General features: G+C 39.1%; 3 protein-coding genes across 4 annotated transcripts in view; 2 read left to right on the top strand and 1 right to left on the bottom strand.

Annotated features, from left to right (window-relative positions):
* Nucleotides 1-15,774, bottom strand: part of LOC149829248 (phosphoserine phosphatase, chloroplastic-like) — a 50,244-nt gene extending 34,470 nt beyond the window's left edge. Inside the window, exons 1-5 of one of the 2 annotated variants that reach the window (XM_090017999.1) lie at nucleotides 15,221-15,774; nucleotides 13,596-13,808; nucleotides 13,408-13,515; nucleotides 12,728-12,824; nucleotides 11,879-12,078 (exon numbers count right to left, since the gene is read on the bottom strand). In XM_090017999.1, the coding sequence (XP_089874125.1) occupies nucleotides 12,782-12,824; nucleotides 13,408-13,515; nucleotides 13,596-13,687 (243 nt within the window). In that variant the 5' untranslated portion in view covers nucleotides 13,688-13,808; nucleotides 15,221-15,774 and the 3' untranslated portion in view covers nucleotides 11,879-12,078; nucleotides 12,728-12,781. Of the gene's footprint in view, nucleotides 1-11,878; nucleotides 12,079-12,727; nucleotides 12,825-13,407; nucleotides 13,516-13,595; nucleotides 13,809-15,220 lie in introns of those variants that run through there. The other variant, XM_090017998.1, reaches the window with a different exon arrangement.
* LOC149829250 (uncharacterized) lies at nucleotides 5,474-8,587 on the top strand. Its single transcript, XM_090018110.1, has one exon. The coding sequence runs from the start codon at nucleotides 5,474-5,476 to the stop codon at nucleotides 8,435-8,437; it is 2,964 nt and encodes a 987-aa protein (XP_089874236.1). The 3' UTR covers nucleotides 8,438-8,587.
* LOC149829249 (protein REDUCED CHLOROPLAST COVERAGE 2-like) lies at nucleotides 14,057-15,123 on the top strand. The gene is made up of 3 exons (XM_090017997.1): nucleotides 14,057-14,255; nucleotides 14,345-14,437; nucleotides 14,534-15,123. Exons 1-3 carry the CDS (start codon nucleotides 14,058-14,060, stop codon nucleotides 14,642-14,644), a joined length of 402 nt encoding a protein of 133 aa, XP_089874123.1. The 5' UTR covers nucleotide 14,057; the 3' UTR covers nucleotides 14,645-15,123.
* Nucleotides 15,775-17,207: the final 1,433 nt, after the last annotated feature.

The raw sequence follows: 17,207 nt of genomic DNA, 5'->3' as shown, positions 1-17,207 counted from the left end.
CATCATGCATTTTGCTTTGTTACGCACCTGTAATGCACATTGTTCTTGCCCACCAAAGACAAAGCTACAAGAAAGTATCAATCCGTAAGAGCAAACACAATGGCAGGGGGCGGATCCTTCTGTCGTTGTTGCTTAAACAAGGGCAGGGGGTAGGAGCCCCCTATCAGAAAGTACCAACGGCAAGGGTGCGGGCCCCCCAGTCGATCGAGCAAACACAACGGCAAGGGGGGAGGATCCCCCTGCCATTGTTGCTTAAACAAGTGCAGGGGGGCTCCGCCCTCTGCCGAAAAATACTAGCGGCACGGGGGCTCCACCCCCTGCAAGCAGATCCCCCTGTCGTTGGAAAATACCAGGGGCAGGGGGCCTCCCACCCCTGTCGGCCGAGCAAACAGAACGGCAGGGGGGCAGATCCCCCGTCATCCTTGCTTAAACAAGGGCAGGGGTCCGCCCCTATGCCAAAAAATAACAGTGGCAAGGGGGGGATCCCCTGCTGCCCTTGCTTAAACAAGGGCAGAGGGGGCGCCCCCTTATTGAAAAATAACAACGGCAGGGGGGGCGGATCCCCTACCGAAAAATACTAGTGGCAGGAGGGCGGGTCCCCTGCCGACAAGTTAGAAAGAGGGACAGAGGGGAGGCGCGGGTACAGGAGGCGAGCTCACCGGTATACTTTTCTGTCGCTGGAGAGCAGGGGCGGTCTACGGAAGAGCGGGGCGAAGATGGTCGGGGCGGTTGCCGGAGAGCAGCACGGGGGTGGTTGGCAGAAGAGCAGGTGCGGAAATTGACAGGGCGGTCACCAAATAGCAGGAGGTGAATGGGGGTGGTCGCCGGATATCGGGAGGTGGCCGGAGTGGTCGCCGGATAGCGAGAGGTGGCCAGGGCGGTCGCCGTATAGTGGGAGGTGGTCGAGGCGGTCGTCGGAGAGCGATAGGTGGTCGGGGCGAGCAACGCGGGGGCAGTCGGCAGAATAGCGGGTGCAGAGAGGGTCGGGGCGATCTCCAGAGAGCGGGAGGTGGTTGGGGCAATCGACAAAGAGCGGGAGGCGGCCGGGGCGAGCAGTACGGATGAGAGAGAGAGCAAACACAATTTCGTGCCCTAGATGGGCGTTTTACATCGAAAATTAGCGACGGAATAAATTCATCGCCAACACCGACGCTAATTAGCGACGAAGTAATATCCGTCACTAAGTTTCGATATATTTTGTGACGAAATAATATTCGTCGCTAATCTCGCAAATAATTCTAATTTTAGGGACGGCTCATTTTCTTTCGCTAATTCGTCACAAAATTATGATGGATTATTTTCGTTATAAATTTTCATCGCTAATTGGTGTTTTTCTTGTAAATCACATTTATAGTGTAAGATATAAAAAAACAAACAAGGGTGTTCAACCTTAATTTCTAGGTAGTTTACACATACAAACGATAGTAAGTGATCTTAACCCTTTAAAGTCAATACTTGGTTCTTTGGTTTTTGGTACATCTTTTCTATGCCCTTTTGGATTAGATCTTCAAGAATTGATTCATAAGTCTAAAGACTCTTAAGAAATAAAAAAAAAAAGTCTTCTCCTAAGTCTTTCTTAAGCTCAAGCTTCTCGATTGTGACTCATCCTTCGTTTCATTCAAGTTCAGATCATGTGATACGTAGAAACACATTTTTTTTATTTTTTATTTTGTTTTAAAATCATCTAAAGTCATCACACAATGAAGCAAACAAAAAAAAATAGGTGATACCATCATTACACAAAGATGTAAGCTATGGACGATGGTGATTTTAACACACAAAATCTTGTGTTCTGACATGCCACCTGATCCTAATTAGAATGCAGATGAATAATGTACTACAATTCGAGCTTGAGAAAGACTTGTGAGTCAAGCTGACTTGACCCATTTTTAGAGTATTTAGACTTTTGAATCAATTCAAATATTTTTTTATCATCCAATTCAAAAAAACTTGGAAAAGATGTCAAAAATCAAAATTGCAGGGGAAAATATTAAAAGGGTTAAGATTTGCTAGTCATTTGTATGCACAAAAGACCTAGAAAATGAGGCGGAATCCTTTTCTTTTTTTTTCTCACATCTAAAACCATAAATGTGATCTAAATGCTTTTTTAGTGGGAACTGGCTTTTGAATCGCTAGACCAGGCTGATGATCCAAAAATCACTGGCTAAGAAAACATCAATTATTCCAAAGGACTTAAAATGCTGACAAAAACCAAAGACTTGAGAATTTACTTTAAAAGGGTCAAGTTGCATCCATAGTACTTGAAAAATAAAGATGACATCTCCATTATTCTTCCCACCATCTTCCTACGTGCTCTACTCCTCTTATTGCTTGTCAAAAACGCCAAAGAATGTAAACAGTTTGGATTTGGGTCTGATATGGCCAATATCAAATATGTTGCCTTAAAAGAATTTACGAAAAGCTGATACCAAATCCTATTTTTAACATGTAATATGATCCAGATTTCCATCAAATCTAGATCGTTAACAAAAATTCAGAATTTTATCTACTTTAATAATAATCAGGTATGGTTTTGGCTTACCAAATCCGACTAAAATAGAGTCAGATTTCGTTGAATATTTGATAAAATACAATTTATTGACATCACTACTCAAAATGTAATGAATTTCTATGCACTTTTGAAAGTCTTTGATACGGCCCAAAGCAAAGTCTAGCCAAGTTCACACCATTTCCAACCCAAACATAAATGGGTGGTACTATTATTACACAAAGATGTAAGCTATTGACGGTGATAATTTTTTTGTGTTTTGACATGCCACCTGATCCAAACTCGAATGCAAATGAAGGATGGATCGCAATCTATTTTAGAAAAAAGCATCCAAAAATCATCGGCTATGAAGGCATCTATTTTTTCAAAAGACTTGCTGCCAAAAACCAATGACCCGTATAGACTTTAAAAGGTAAATAAAGACGATGGTTCCTTAATTTGATGGTGACTATTGACCATTATTGAATTGTGGCCGTCAAAGTCAAGCATATATAAGCTTACAGAGTGCTTGCGTTCAAACGTGTAGGCATTAAACGGTTTGGATTCGGGTCTGATGCGACCAATATCAAATCCTATTAATGCCTAAGAATTTAGATGGTGAAAAAGCTCATACCAAATCCGATTTTTAACATGTAATATGATCCTGATTTCCATCAAATCTGGATCGGTAGCAAAAATTCAAAATTTTATCTACTTTAATAATAATTAGGTATGGTTTTTGCTCACCAAATTCGTCTAAAACAGAGCCAGATTTGGTTGAATATTTGATAAAATCCAATGAATTGACTTCCCTACTCAAAATGTATTGAATTTCTATGCACTTTCGGAAGTCTTTGATACTGTCCACTAAAAGATTTAAACAATGAATTGAACTCACGCTACCATATATATTTAAGAGTATCTAAACCGGATATCCCATCCTGAGCTTAAGAAAGACTAGTGAGTCAAGCGAACTTTTCTTAACCCATTTTTAGAGTCTTTAAATTTTGAATCAATTTGAATTCTTTTTTTTACGATCTGATCAAAAAAGAAAATTGAAAAGATGGTGCCTAAAATCAAAATGGCTTGTATAGACATTAAAATGATTAAGATTTGCTACGGTCATTTGTATGTGCAAAAGATCTAAAAAATGGGTCAGAATGCCATTTTTTTCTCTCACATCTAACACCATAAATGTGATCTAAATGTTTTTTTAGTTGAAACCGGCTTTTGAATCGCTAGAAACAGACCGTAATACAGGCTTTTCTGATGATCCAAAAATCAATGGCTAGGAAGGCATCAATTATTCCAAAAGACTTGAAAAACATGCTGCCAAAAACCAAAGACTTGAGAATTTACTTTAAAAGGGCCAAGTTGGCGATGGTTCCCTTTCATGGTGACAGCTCAATTATTCTTCCCACCATCTTTCTACGTGCTCTACTCGCTCTTATTGCTTGTCAAAAACGCCAAGGAATGTAAACAGTTTGGATTTGGGTCTGATGTGGCCAATATCAAATCGGATTAATGAGATTTTGCCTTAAAGAATTTATGAAAAGCTGATACCAAATCCGATTTTTAACATGTAATAGGATTCAAATTTCCATCAAATATGAATCTGTAGCAAAAATTCAAAAATTTATCTACTTTAATAATAATCACATATGGTTTTGGCTTACCAATTCCAACTAAAATGGAGTCAGATTTGGTTGAATATTTGATAAAATCCAATCTATTGACATCACTACTCATAATGTATTGAATTTAAATGCATTTTTGAAAGTCTGATACTACCCAAAGCAAAGTCTGGCCAAGTTAACACCATTTCCAAAGCAAAAATAAATGGATGATACCATTATGACACGAAGATGCAAGCTATTGACGGTGATGATTTTAACACACAAAATCTTGGGTTTTGACATGCCACCTGATCCTAACTCAAATGCAAATGAAGGATGGATCACAATTTATTTTAGAAAAAAGGCATCCAACAACCATCGGCTATGAAGGCATCTATTTTTCAAAAGACTTTGTATAGACTTTAAAAGAGAAACAAAGAAGATGGTTCCTTTGATGGTGACTATTGATCATTATTGTTGTGGACGTCAAAGTCAAGCACGTACAAGCTCGCGGAGTGCTTACGCGCAAACGTGTAGGCATTAAACACTTTGGATTCGGGTCTGATGTGGCCAACATCAAATCCGACTAATGGGATGTTGCCTAAAAGAATTTAGATGGTGAAAAGCTCATACCAAATCCTATTTTTAACATGTAATATGGTCCGAATTTCCATCAAATCTGGTTCGGTAGCAAAAATTCAGAATTTTAACTACTTTAATAATAATCAGGTATGGTTTTGGCTTACCAAATCCAAATAAAATGGAGCCAGATTTGGTTGAATACTAGATAAAATCCAATCTTTTGACATCCTTACTCAAAATGTATTGAATTTCTATGCACTTTCGAAAGTCTTTGATACTGTCCATTAAAAGATTAATTAAACAATGAATTGAACTCACGCTATACCATGTATATTTAAGAGTATCTAAAGCGGATATTCCCTTCACTGGTGGCATGAGCTATATATACAAGCACTTGTAGCATCACCAGCAGCACCATTGTAGTTTCACAAAGCAGTAGCTACATTTTCATTTTTCACTTCGTGGGTCATGTTATTTTAGCTGTTGAAGTGAGCTTTGATAGGCGTCTAGTTTCCTCGTATATAGCCCAAGCTTTAGCTGCTGCCTAAGCAAGTGTTACTCCATGAGGAGCCACATGCATGTGACAACAATGATACCCACTCTCACAATTGCCCTTTCCTTTATAGTTTTCTTAGCAATAGAAGCAGGTGGCAAACCCATTTCATGCCTCAGCAGTCAAGCCTCTGCCCTCCTGCGTTTTAAGGCGGGTCTCAACTTGTCCAACGGAAGGCTGGACTCATGGTCGACCACACAAAATGGGTCCGACTGCTGTTCGTGGGAAGGAGTCATGTGTGATCCTCACTCGGGATATATCATCAGCCTGGATCTGCGCTGCGAACCTTTTGATGACTTCAGTGCCATTTCAGGCTCAAGATCAAGAATGGATTCTGCCCTTTTTGAGCTCCACCAACTCCAACGCCTTGATCTCAGTGGCAATGATTTCCGCGGGTTGACCATACCTTCTGAATTGGGCCGATTAACCCACTTGACTCATCTCACTCTCTCCCACAATGGGTTTTCAGGCCGGGTTCCAGCCGAGCTTTCAAACCTATCTCGCTTGGTCTCCCTAGACCTCTCTGGTGTTTGGAATTACAGCCTGGACATGCCTAATCTTGAAGGCTTTGTCCAGAGCTTCAAGCACTTGCAACACCTCCATTTAGATGAAATCAATATCACATTGCAAAACAAGCAAGGGTGGAGCATCAGCTTATCGTCATCATTGCCCAATCTGCAATCACTTAGCTTATCTGACTGCATGCTTGAAGGCCGCCTCTCTTATGAACTTTTTCTACTCCCACATCTCCAAGTTCTTGATCTATCAACAAATAATCTCCATGGATCATTGCCATCATCCCTTCCCCCACAGAGCAAACTCAAGACTCTAAGTCTCGCTATTAACAGTTTATCTGGCAACCTTCCTTTCAATATTTTCAGCCTCCCATATCTACAGGTGCTTGATGTATCAAGCAATCCAACTCTCTATGGATCATTGCCAGACATCCCTTCAGGGAGCAAGCTTCAGATTCTTAGTCTTTCTTACACTGGTTTAAGGGGCAAAATTCCCGTTTCAATCGGAAACCTCACATCCTTGACTAGCTTCGATATTTCTGGCACTGATTTCTCAGGGAGCCTTCCTGCTTCCATCGAAAACCTCACATCCTTAACTAGTTTAAGGATTTCTAGTGCTCGTTTATCAGGCAGCCTACCTATTACCATCGGTAATCTTAGATCCTTGACTGATTTGACTCTTGATAACTCTAGTTTCTCAGGCAGCCTTCCCGTTACCATGAAAAACCTTACAGCCTTGAGTCACTTGAGCTTGTCTGATTGCATGTTTACGGGCACTGTCTCCTCATTGTTTGCCAATCTCACCCAATTATTTTACCTCGATCTTTCAAATAACAACTTTAGTGGCTTGCCGCCAAGCTTGATTCCTCAAACGCTCACCTATATCGACCTCTCTAACAACATATTCACGGGTCCTATTCCAGATTCATATGCAATTTCCAGTTTGACACACTTGGACCTATATAACAACTTTCTGATTGGGTCAATCCTCACCATATTGTCCAACTACACCATGTCTCCACTTAAATATCTTGACCTTTCCAGCAACAATCTCGATGGCACCATCAATTTTGCAATCTTTGCAAACTTGACGAATCTTTCTTTCTTGTTCCTTTCAGGAAACAGGTTTACGGTGCAGTTTTCAGACTCTAAGCTCAAGTTTCCGCAGCTGAACGAGTTGAGATTGGCCTCATGTAACATTATCCAATTCCCTGAATTCCTTCGCAACCAAGAAGGCGTTCAAACTCTAGACCTTGCAGAAAACAGGATTGCTGGACAAATCCCAACATGGATATGGAATATCCCCCTTTTGAACCTGTCCCATAACATGCTAACAGGGTTCGAACAAGCAATCGTTCTTTCTAACATTTACGAGCTCGACCTAAGCTCCAACATGTTAAAAGGCTCTCTTCCTACTTTTCTTTCCAGCCCAAGGTACACGTACTTCTCAATAAGCAATAATAGCATCACTGGAGAAATACCTGCTTCCATGTGTTTATGCAACTTCTTGGAGGTACTCGACTTGTCAAACAACAAGCTCACTGGCCACATACCTGATTGCATCTTCAACTTAACTCACTTGCAGGAAGTTAATCTCTACAAGAATCAATTGCAAGGTCAAATTTCCAACAACTTTAACGTCGAGAGCAGAATGGTCATACTTGATTTGAGCGAGAACATGTTAGTAGGGAAAATACCCACATCTCTTGTGGCCTGCATGGGGCTTGAGTTCCTAGATTTGGGCAACAACAAGTTGAGTGATGCGTTCCCTTCTTGGTTGGGTGAGCTGCCCCAGTTGAGAGTTTTGGTGCTAAGGTCCAACTCCATTGCTGGTGCCATCCATTTCCCATTCAACCCGAAAGCTTTCCAAAAGCTTCAAATGCTTGATATCTCCAACAATTGTTTGACAGGAAACCTCCCATTGAGCTTATTTCAAAGTCTCAATGCAATGAAGAGCACTTCCCAAATTACTACTTTCACAAATGAGGGATTCGCAGCAGGACCAACGCCAATACCAATGCAAGGAGGATCGAATGGGAGTATCACCACGTTGGGGTTGCATTTGGAGTACAAAAGGAAAAAGATGGTCCCGCGAGAAGATTGGGAGGTGATTATGAATATCAAAGGGTTGGATTTGGAGTACTCAAGGATAATGATTGCCCTCGCGACTACCATTGATTTCTCCAACAACTCCTTTGAGGGTGAGATTCCAAAAGAGATCGGAGAGCTTAGAGGTCTCCTAGCACTTAGAATCTCAAACAACAAGCTTAGAGGTCCAATCCCCAAGAGCATGGGGAGCTTGCTCCAACTAGAATCATTGGATCTCTCTCATAACCACCTCTCTGGTGAAATACCAATGGAGCTCGCTGGACTCGATTTTCTGGGGTTTCTTGACTTGGCTTACAACAACCTTTCAGGGAGGATCCCTCAGTTGCCACACTTCTCTACCTTTGGTGCCAAAAGCTTTGAAGGGAATCCGGGTCTTTGCGGACCACAATTGATGAAGCCTTGTGAAGTAAATGGTAGCATGACATTGGTTCCTACGCAAAGAGATGAGGACCTAATGTGGAGGTTCATATCTGTGGGATTGGGTTTTGGAGTGGGCTTTGGCACAACAGTGAGCTTATCTTACTTCTTGAGAAATGGAAGGAGTGTCGGCAACCTTTGGAGGAGGTGCTGGTGAAATCATGAAGAGAAACTAGAGAATCTAGGGTTGGGAAATGAAATAGGTGGGGCAAGCCAAATATAAATAAGTGTTCACTCTGGCTTGACTTGCATAGGCTTGTTAAGTTGTAATAGATGTATTTTAAATATATTTCTTATCACAAAGTGTATTTTAAGATAAATGCTTGAGGTGTTTAGTTTTTGGCACAAAAAGTTCATTACTTCTAGCTCTGAAAACATGCATTTTTTGCTTTTTTAATGAGCTACTTTGTGGTTTGTTCAATAGGTTTAGAGATCAAATCTTATTACTTTTGTTTTGAATCTGTGGGTTTGTTTTCCTTATAATGATTCACCTCGAGCCTGGCTAATTTAACTTGGGCTCATCATACATAGATCTCATGTTAGCTCATCACAAGCATGAAGCTTAACTTGTTTGCCTTGCTTGCAAGTCCTGGAGATCACAATATCGGGCCAAATATAGGGATATCAATAGGTTGGGCTGGCATCAGATATACAACAACTGAATACTATTCCAATCAATTGAATTCATTAAAGCAAACAACATCATATCTGACCCAATTAAAGCAAACAACATCATATCTGACCCAATTAAAGCAAACAACATCCACAGCTAAAACCTACCTAATACAAAACATTCCAAACTTACCCACCTCATAATCTCGACTCACTTGTGATCAAATGCACCCTTTCTTGCTGGTGTGTTGGATACTCTGTTGGTTGACTAGATGAGCGCCTAGAGGCTCTGGGGTCAGGGTGAGGTAGGGAAGCCAATGATAGTTGGGGCGTCACCAGAGGTTTTCCAACTATGCTAAAAAACAGCAGTAGTCAACCGAAAAACCAGATATTTGTAATTGCATGGCTAGAGCACGATAAAATAGGTAGCTGTCATGAGATATTTCTGATCATCGATGAGAGACCATGAAAAGATCTTGATGTGTAGTATGCTAAAAAGTACTTGGTTAGCCCGGGTTCCACCAGAATTGGACAGAATTTTCACATGACGTTGCAAAAATGCTACTTGGCTAGGTTTTCCGATTTGTTGTTATTCACTGACAAATCAATGTGTGAAACAATGACAGTAGCAACACACATCTAGGGTTGGACAACCGGCTTGTGGCCCGACCCAAACTTTTTCGGGATTGGGCCTAGTTTTTGCACTTGTGGTTACGGACGATATTTATAATTGCTTATACATGATTTATGGTAGCCAATAATATAAAAGACTAAATATCATCGGGCAATGGTAAATAATTTAATCGTTCTGCATAAAGTTTTGTGAAGAGAGTATTTTCTATAAAACCAAGAAGTGGTAAGCAATATAACAAATGACACTCAAGTCATAGTGACAAAAGCTAAAAATTACAAAACATCGGCACTAAATTACTTGAGAGAATTTCAACTTTTTTTATGGCAAAATCTTGGCAATAAAACATAAATTAAAAATAAAAAATAATTTTTATAAGACTAAAAAAATATTTTAAAATAAAAATCACATTATTTTTTTCATGATAAATAGTCGTAAAAAGCATATATATCATGTTTAAATCACGATATTTATGGTTTGATGAAAAAAATCATGATATTTTGAAAATACTTGAAGAAATCATCATTTTTAAGTTTAAGGTAATTTATGGTGATATTATCACGAGATTTTTCAAAAATTTTGTGATATTTGTCATGCACTGAACCTTCAGCAATGACCTTTGTCATTTTCAAAATGTTACAACTAAAAAATTTTGCTCCACTGCTACCCTTGCTTCTTCCTTTATTAGTGTAGAAAATGAGGAGGGAATCCATTTGTGGTGGTGCATGGAGCCTTTGTTGTATGGCTTACTCCCAAGCATTATAAACTAGAGCTGGTAAATGAGCCAACCATGAAGTTTTCAAGTTAAGCTCATTCTTGCAGCTAGCCGAGCCAAGTTCAGGCTAATAACCAGCATAATCTAAACGATATGAGGTTGAACTGACTTATTTATAGAAAAAATACATTGTTTAAGAGCTAGTAGTATTAGGATCACTAAAAAGTTATATTATTTTACAGTTGGCAGCAACAAGATTTTATCGCTAAGGCGGATGCTTGGAAACCAAATATTTCAATATTTTGTTCTAATTATATTATATGATGTAAAATATATCTACAAAATTTGTTATTACTTAAGGAGCCTATACAAGCTGAATTGTGCCAAACACTTTTAGCTTACCAAACCTACTTTAAGAGTTCGAATGAGTTGTTAACAAGCCAAATCATGGGTGGCTTGGCTTGTTTCCAAGCCCGAGTTAAGACCTCCTCGCCATCTCTATCTCCTGTCAGGGAGTCTGCTGCTTGGGCCTTGCTGCAAGGGATTCATACTCTTTGTATCGAACTCTCGAGGTCCTTCAGCTTGAATGTCATAAGCTCACACACCTAGTGTCAATGGGTCAGGTTTGGTTTGAACCCAGGTGGAACCAGACCTGGCTCCGATTTTCGGGCATGGTATCGGGTCTGGATCTGGGTCTAATCGAACCCACCATAAGAGAAATCATACCCCAACCCGGTAAGAACTACATGAACCATACCCAGGCCATGCCCGATAAAACAATATTTTTTTATCATTTTTACATTGAAAATTTGTGGGTCTTAATCGGGACTTGGGTCAGGTCCAAGTCTATTATAAAATTTCACAAACTATACCCATGAACCTTCGGGTCCGGACGCAGTTCTTAATTGGGTCTTCTTATTTATCACTACACCCAGACCCTATAGGGTTTGGTCCGGGCCGGGTCCATGTAACCCCGACCCATTGACACCCCTAGTTTGGAGCCTTTGTAGACAACTTGTAAGAATGATGGTGAAGAAACATCCCACAATATATTAGTACATATCCACTTATCTATCAAACCATCATAACAAACCCATGTAATAGAAAATTAGAACCATTTGATTGTTTATTACATGATCGTGTTCATGAATAGTTTAAGAGCACAAACATCACAAATTCGTGAACACAATCATGGTTTACGTGACATGCAACCATACTTAAATATCGATCCTCATGCACTACAAGAAAAACGTGAATTAGCGACGGACACTATCCGTCACTAAACAGTTTAGCGACGAATTACTTTCATCACAAATTTCTAGTCGCTAATTAGCGACAGAAGATATCTGTTGCTACTTCTGTCGCTAATTTGCAATGGACATGATCTCTTGCGAGTCTGTCACTATTAATCCATCGCAAAACATCGAAAATTCATCATTGAATATTAGCGATGGATATTATCCGGCGCTAATCCAGCGCAAAATTTAAAAAAAAAAAACCCGAGGCATGTGCCTCATACGCCTTGAGGCGCGCCTCGCAAATGAGGGACAATAAAGACCAAGTATCTCCAAGCATTGCAGCAGATCACCCATATTAAAACTCGGAATACACATCCATCCACTAAAATTAAAAATCACAAATTTTTGAAAGAAAAGCATTATAGATGGATGCTAATAAAGAAACGATAGCATGGCACACTGAAAGTGGTAATAATATACAATCAGAGCTTACATGAGGAAATTGGTAGTTGATTGAATCAGCAAGTCTTAACCCATCAGCCCAGGTATTTTGATCAGGACTACCTATCACACTGCATATCTTGTATATTTCATCTGCTTCACTGCAAAAAGTTCACAAATATGATATACAAGGAATTATCAACCAAACAGATCAATAAGGAAAGTGAAAGTTACGTTATTTGTAAAATCAAGTCAGTAAACAGAAAAAAAATCCTCAACCTATGTCACATATGTACAGGTTCAGGTACAAAGGGATTTTGAGAAGGGGTAGATATGGGGGTACGATATATATATATATATATATATATATATATATATATATATATATATATATGAGAGCAGGTAAAGCGTGTTTGGACATCAAACTTCAAATAGGAAGTGCCATATCAGTAATGCAATGCATAAGACTAAAAAACATCATAAGTGTTTCATTCGTAATTTTTCTTGAGGATTCAAATAAAACCATTAATGTGTGGTCAATACAAAGTCATTAAGATGCTTGTAATTTTTAATTTTTTAACAAGATTAACATGTTTAATCATAAAAAGTATGTTTAAATAAAAAAAAAAGAAAGCCTAAAGGTAAATTTATAATGAATACTTGTAGATTAAATGAGCTAAAAAGATGTGCATCCTCAGGTGCCAGTGTCACCGAGTGTTAAATTTTGGATGATTAGGAAAGCAAGAAAAAGTAAGAGAAGCACTTGACTATCATTCACAACATGTTACACAAGTTGCTAGGAGTACGTACTCAAGGCCAACATTTTTTTGCATCAAGCAATCAGCTAAACAACGAATCTATTCTTCATTCAATGCCTTTCCAAATTTTGCAGATGCTTTTGTCAGATCTGGCACATAATTGACTAAATTAGTGCTAAAAATTCTAAGTATATTGAAACAGGTCACACAATACAAGAAATACAAAGTAAATATTTTATCCAGTGGAATTTTAAGCTTATATAGAATAGTACCACATAAAGAGTATCTCAACACCCAACACATTAGAGGCTTCATATACTATGTTTCAACAGTGGTATGATCAACCAACATTTATCGAATGTCAAAAGTATGTACAAAATACATTGTGTCACTAACCATGGATATCATGTGCAACTATGCATGTGTAGGACCAGCCACCAATAACAGTGTTGACCATTTCTATCACAAGAAATTTTAAAATTAATCATCTATGGTCGGCATTTTCTTCCTTTGAAAGCAACATTTCATTGAATTTGAGAAAAACAGTCTTGAAGAGATTTTAATTTGAAAATATAAGAAACAACTACAGAAATTTCATGCAATAGTATCCAAAATGGTAGGAACAAAAAAAAAACAACAAAAAGAGAGAACAAAAACAAAACAAAAAAATTCAACATTTACAGAAACACCCAACCATAATGAATGAAGAAATGTAGGAGAGAAATGCATCACCTAGGAGGCCTCTTGATGAGGAAATCATTCACTTGAGCCAATAAAGGCTTGAACAGATTGAGCCTCGCAGCCAGAGCATCCTGAAACGGAACAGATCCGCCCATTTCTCTGCCTCAAAACAAACAAAAAATAAAATTAAAAAAAAACAACCAAAACACCTAAATTCTTCAATCCTTCACCAAACGCACCTCTTTGTCCACTCAGCGACCGCTTCTCCGGTGCCGCAGAAATCCGCCAACTCGTTGATCCCCTCGTCGACGCACACCGTGAAGGCACACATGCTTATTTGGATGGTTGTCAGATAAACATTTTGTTAACTAGGATGAAGCTTTTTACATCTTTCTCTGCATTCTGTTCTTTATTTCCACTGTTATCACCTATGCTATTGGTAGATTTTACATCTGCTTTACCAAAATAGGAAGTAAGAAATGTGAAAGCAAGGGAATTTAAGTTCTTGTTTTTAGTGTCTCATTGTCCTTGCCTTTCTTATCATGGTTTCCAGCTTTTTAATTTATTAATTATCTTTCAATTACATGAACCAGGTTGAACTTGCAGACAAGCTTCCTCACATACAATCACTTTGCATTCATGAGATGGTTACTCGAGCCTTCAAGCACATTCTGCAAGCTGTTATTGCTGTTGCCAAGCATATGGATGACTTGGCTGGAGCAATAGCTGGATGTCTAAATATCTTGTTAGGAGCACCAATGAAAGATCGTGAAGATGTAGATGCTTTAAAAATGAAGTGGTTAGATGCCTTTCTTTCTAAACGATTTGGCTGGAAACTCAAAGATATAAATTTGGAAGAACTGAGAAAGTTTGCAATTCTTCGAGGACTCTGCCACAAGGTTTTTCTACATTTCAATGGCATGGGTCAGTTTCATCTTAGTTTGACAGGTGACAAAACAATCATTCTGTTTGGCTTTTCTTTATGAAGGTTGGGTTGGAGATGGTTCCTAGAGATTATGAAATGGATAAACCAAGGCCTTTTGGAAAAACAGATATCATCAGCATGATTCCTGTATACAAAGTAAGTTGAAAAGCACTTACAATATTCAAATATAAGACTGACCTTTTGGAAAAGGAAAGATTGATATATGACTTGAGGGTACTTTATGTTTCTCAGCATGTGGCATGCTCATCAGCAGATGGCCGAACTCTGTTGGAATCATCCAAGGTTGCATTAGATAAAGGAAAGCTTGATGATGCAGTTAACTATGGAACCAAGGTATGTTAACTATGTTCATGTCACGAGTACTGATTCTGTTTCTACAATGTTTTTTTTTTTCTGAATAAACCCAGATATTTGAATGTGTAGGCACTCTCAAAACTTTTAGCTGTCTGTGGACCCTACCATCGTATGACTGCTGGTGCTCTACCACACGGGAGATTTTAATCAGGTAACCATGCAAATACTTCTATATATAATACTGGAACTACAAATGCTTGGGTTAGTCACATATTTTCATTATTTTGGTGATGGGTGCCAAGCTTAGTTAGATATTTGTGTTTGACATTTTTCTTGGCTAAATCATGCTTCATCTGGTGCTGAATTCTTTGACCATAACTTATTTCAGTCTTATTGTGGAAGCAATTCAATGAAATTTGATATCAAACTGCTGCATGACTTCTATAGTTCTCGTTTTTGCTCACATTTTGCTGTTTGCCTTAATATAAGAATACTCTTATGATATCAAACCATTCTTATTACTGTGAAGATACCTATCAATCAATTGTTGGTATTAGTCACATTGCAAAGCAAGCACTGTATATCAAAATGAAATGAAACTGTGCATGAACTAAATAAACTCACAGTTTTCCAGTATAAGAAAGGTTGTTCAAGATTGGTGTTATTAGCCCAACTAGTTCATTCTCACTTAAATCCCTGGATCACAGTAAGACACAAAAACCTGCCATGAGCCATATGTTTCCAACCGGCCAAAGGGCAAGAAACTTGATCGTAAGACAAGCCTCAAGCATGATGCATACAACCAAACAGTCTATTTCAATCACTTAGCTGTTATTGGTTATGTCTGTTTTATTGCCTCTGCAGTTTCTAGATCTTCCCCCACTAGATCTGCTGTGCCTCCTCATTTTAATCCACCCAAACGCAAACATTTCAGTAATCAAATCCATAATCCGGTAACTAAAGCAAAAGACAAATAAAATAGAAAGGGATTACGATAAGCAAATCACAATTATCAACGGAATCAAACCCTAATCCCCAGAATAACGAAATTGGAAGCAAGATTTCACCTGAGATAACGCGAAATGATCTAACAAGTGCACAAATAAAAACATCACTCAGATACACATACTCAAAAGAAGGATAACCCAAAGGCCTACGGTGAGATCACCTGTCCCTAAATCAGAGATCAGCATCTCAAATTCAGAAATTTAACGAAAGAAAATGAGCAATGGAACCTCAAATCATATGACCATTTGACAATTAATAATCCTTAAAGGGTGGTTGAAATCCCTCAAATGTCATAAACACCACCACTATCATCATCATCAAGCTAAAGCCCATTCCCATCTAAGAGGGAAAGACACGATTGCCATAACAAAGAAACATTGGCATTCATCAAGCCATTCGTAACTACAAAGCGTCTCTGTATCCACATTAAAAAGGTTCCAGATTAAAACGAAATCTATCATCGATAGCACATCAAACACACATATAAGTTACCATCCTTATATAAAATGGTCCAGTATCAATAAAGAAGTTTTCTTCCTCATCTCCACATAATAAAAAAGGGCAAGATGTTTACCCCCTGACCTTGAGGTCAGCCAACCACATCGATTGGTCGTCCTCGTCCACCTTCTCCGCCTTGACCGGGATGGCGTCACCGGCCGGCTGGGGCAGACCGACAGAGACCTCCAATCCGTAGTTGTACGTGACTTATTGCATCAAGCTATTGACCTCAGCTTCAGACGTGGAGAGTGATGTGCTCCCAGCCATCGAGTTCTCGATGAACTCCGCTTGGACCTCCATGTTGACGAACTACTTCTCGAACTGGTCCATGGTCTTCGACATCTTCTGGAGATTGCCCGTCGCGAGGGAGGACTCGAGCGCCTTGACGATCGACCCCATAGACTTGTTGGTGGTCATCATCTTCGCCTGCGAGTTGAGGCGGGAAAGCTTCGGTTTCAGTGAAGGAAAGTTGGGGTTTTAGGAGGAGGAGAGAGGAATTCTAGGGTTTCGCCTCCGTAAAGAATTCGTCCTTCACGGATCGTTATCGTTCGATAGAAAAAGGCACATGTTTCGTAATTAGCGACAAAAATTTTTCGTCTCAAAATCCGTCGCTAATTAGCGACAGAGTTTAAGACAGAATATTTCTGTCGCTAATTAACGATGAAGTTTGAGACAGAATATTTCTGTCGCTAATTAGCGACAAAAATTTGTAACAATTTTTTCATCGCAAAATCCATCGCTAATTCCAATTTTAGGGAGGGCTAGTCTTCTCTAGCTAATCTGTCGCTAATTTGCGACGAAAATAATCCGTCGCAAATTTCTATCGCTAATTAACGTTTTTCTTGTAGTGATGGTTCAAAGATGGATGGTCCATATTGGCTCATCCAAGGCATTTGACCAATTCAAGGTTGGTGCCAATATCAAATTTTGCACCCTCAATCATGTGTGAGAAACATACAATCGAGACATGCCTGAGCATAGTTGGAAATACGTGAGACGGCAAATTTTAGTAAAAAAATGAAAATGTTTAAAAATGATTCTTCAAAAATATGTGAAGTCATAAAAATAGAATTACAAAAAAATTGCCACATGATATACATATATT

This window comes from Nuphar pumila, chromosome 9, assembly GCF_984573655.1.
Source record: "Nuphar pumila chromosome 9, dmNupPumi1.hap1.1, whole genome shotgun sequence".
NCBI classification, from domain to species: domain Eukaryota; kingdom Viridiplantae; phylum Streptophyta; class Magnoliopsida; order Nymphaeales; family Nymphaeaceae; genus Nuphar; species Nuphar pumila.
Note: the sequence above shows the minus strand (reverse complement) of the source record. Positions and strands in the feature narration are given on the sequence as shown.

Excerpts from the sequence above, each read along its gene's own strand:
- LOC149829249 (XM_090017997.1), top strand. The coding sequence starts at position 14,058 with ATGGATGACTTGGCTGGAGCAATAGCTGGATGTCTAAATATCTTGTTA. Across the intron at positions 14,256-14,344 it reads TTCGAGGACTCTGCCACAAG|GTTGGGTTGGAGATGGTTCC; the intron begins GTTTTTCTACAT and ends TTCTTTATGAAG. Across the intron at positions 14,438-14,533 it reads GCATGATTCCTGTATACAAA|CATGTGGCATGCTCATCAGC; the intron begins GTAAGTTGAAAA and ends TATGTTTCTCAG.
- LOC149829250 (XM_090018110.1), top strand. The coding sequence starts at position 5,474 with ATGTGTGATCCTCACTCGGGATATATCATCAGCCTGGATCTGCGCTGC.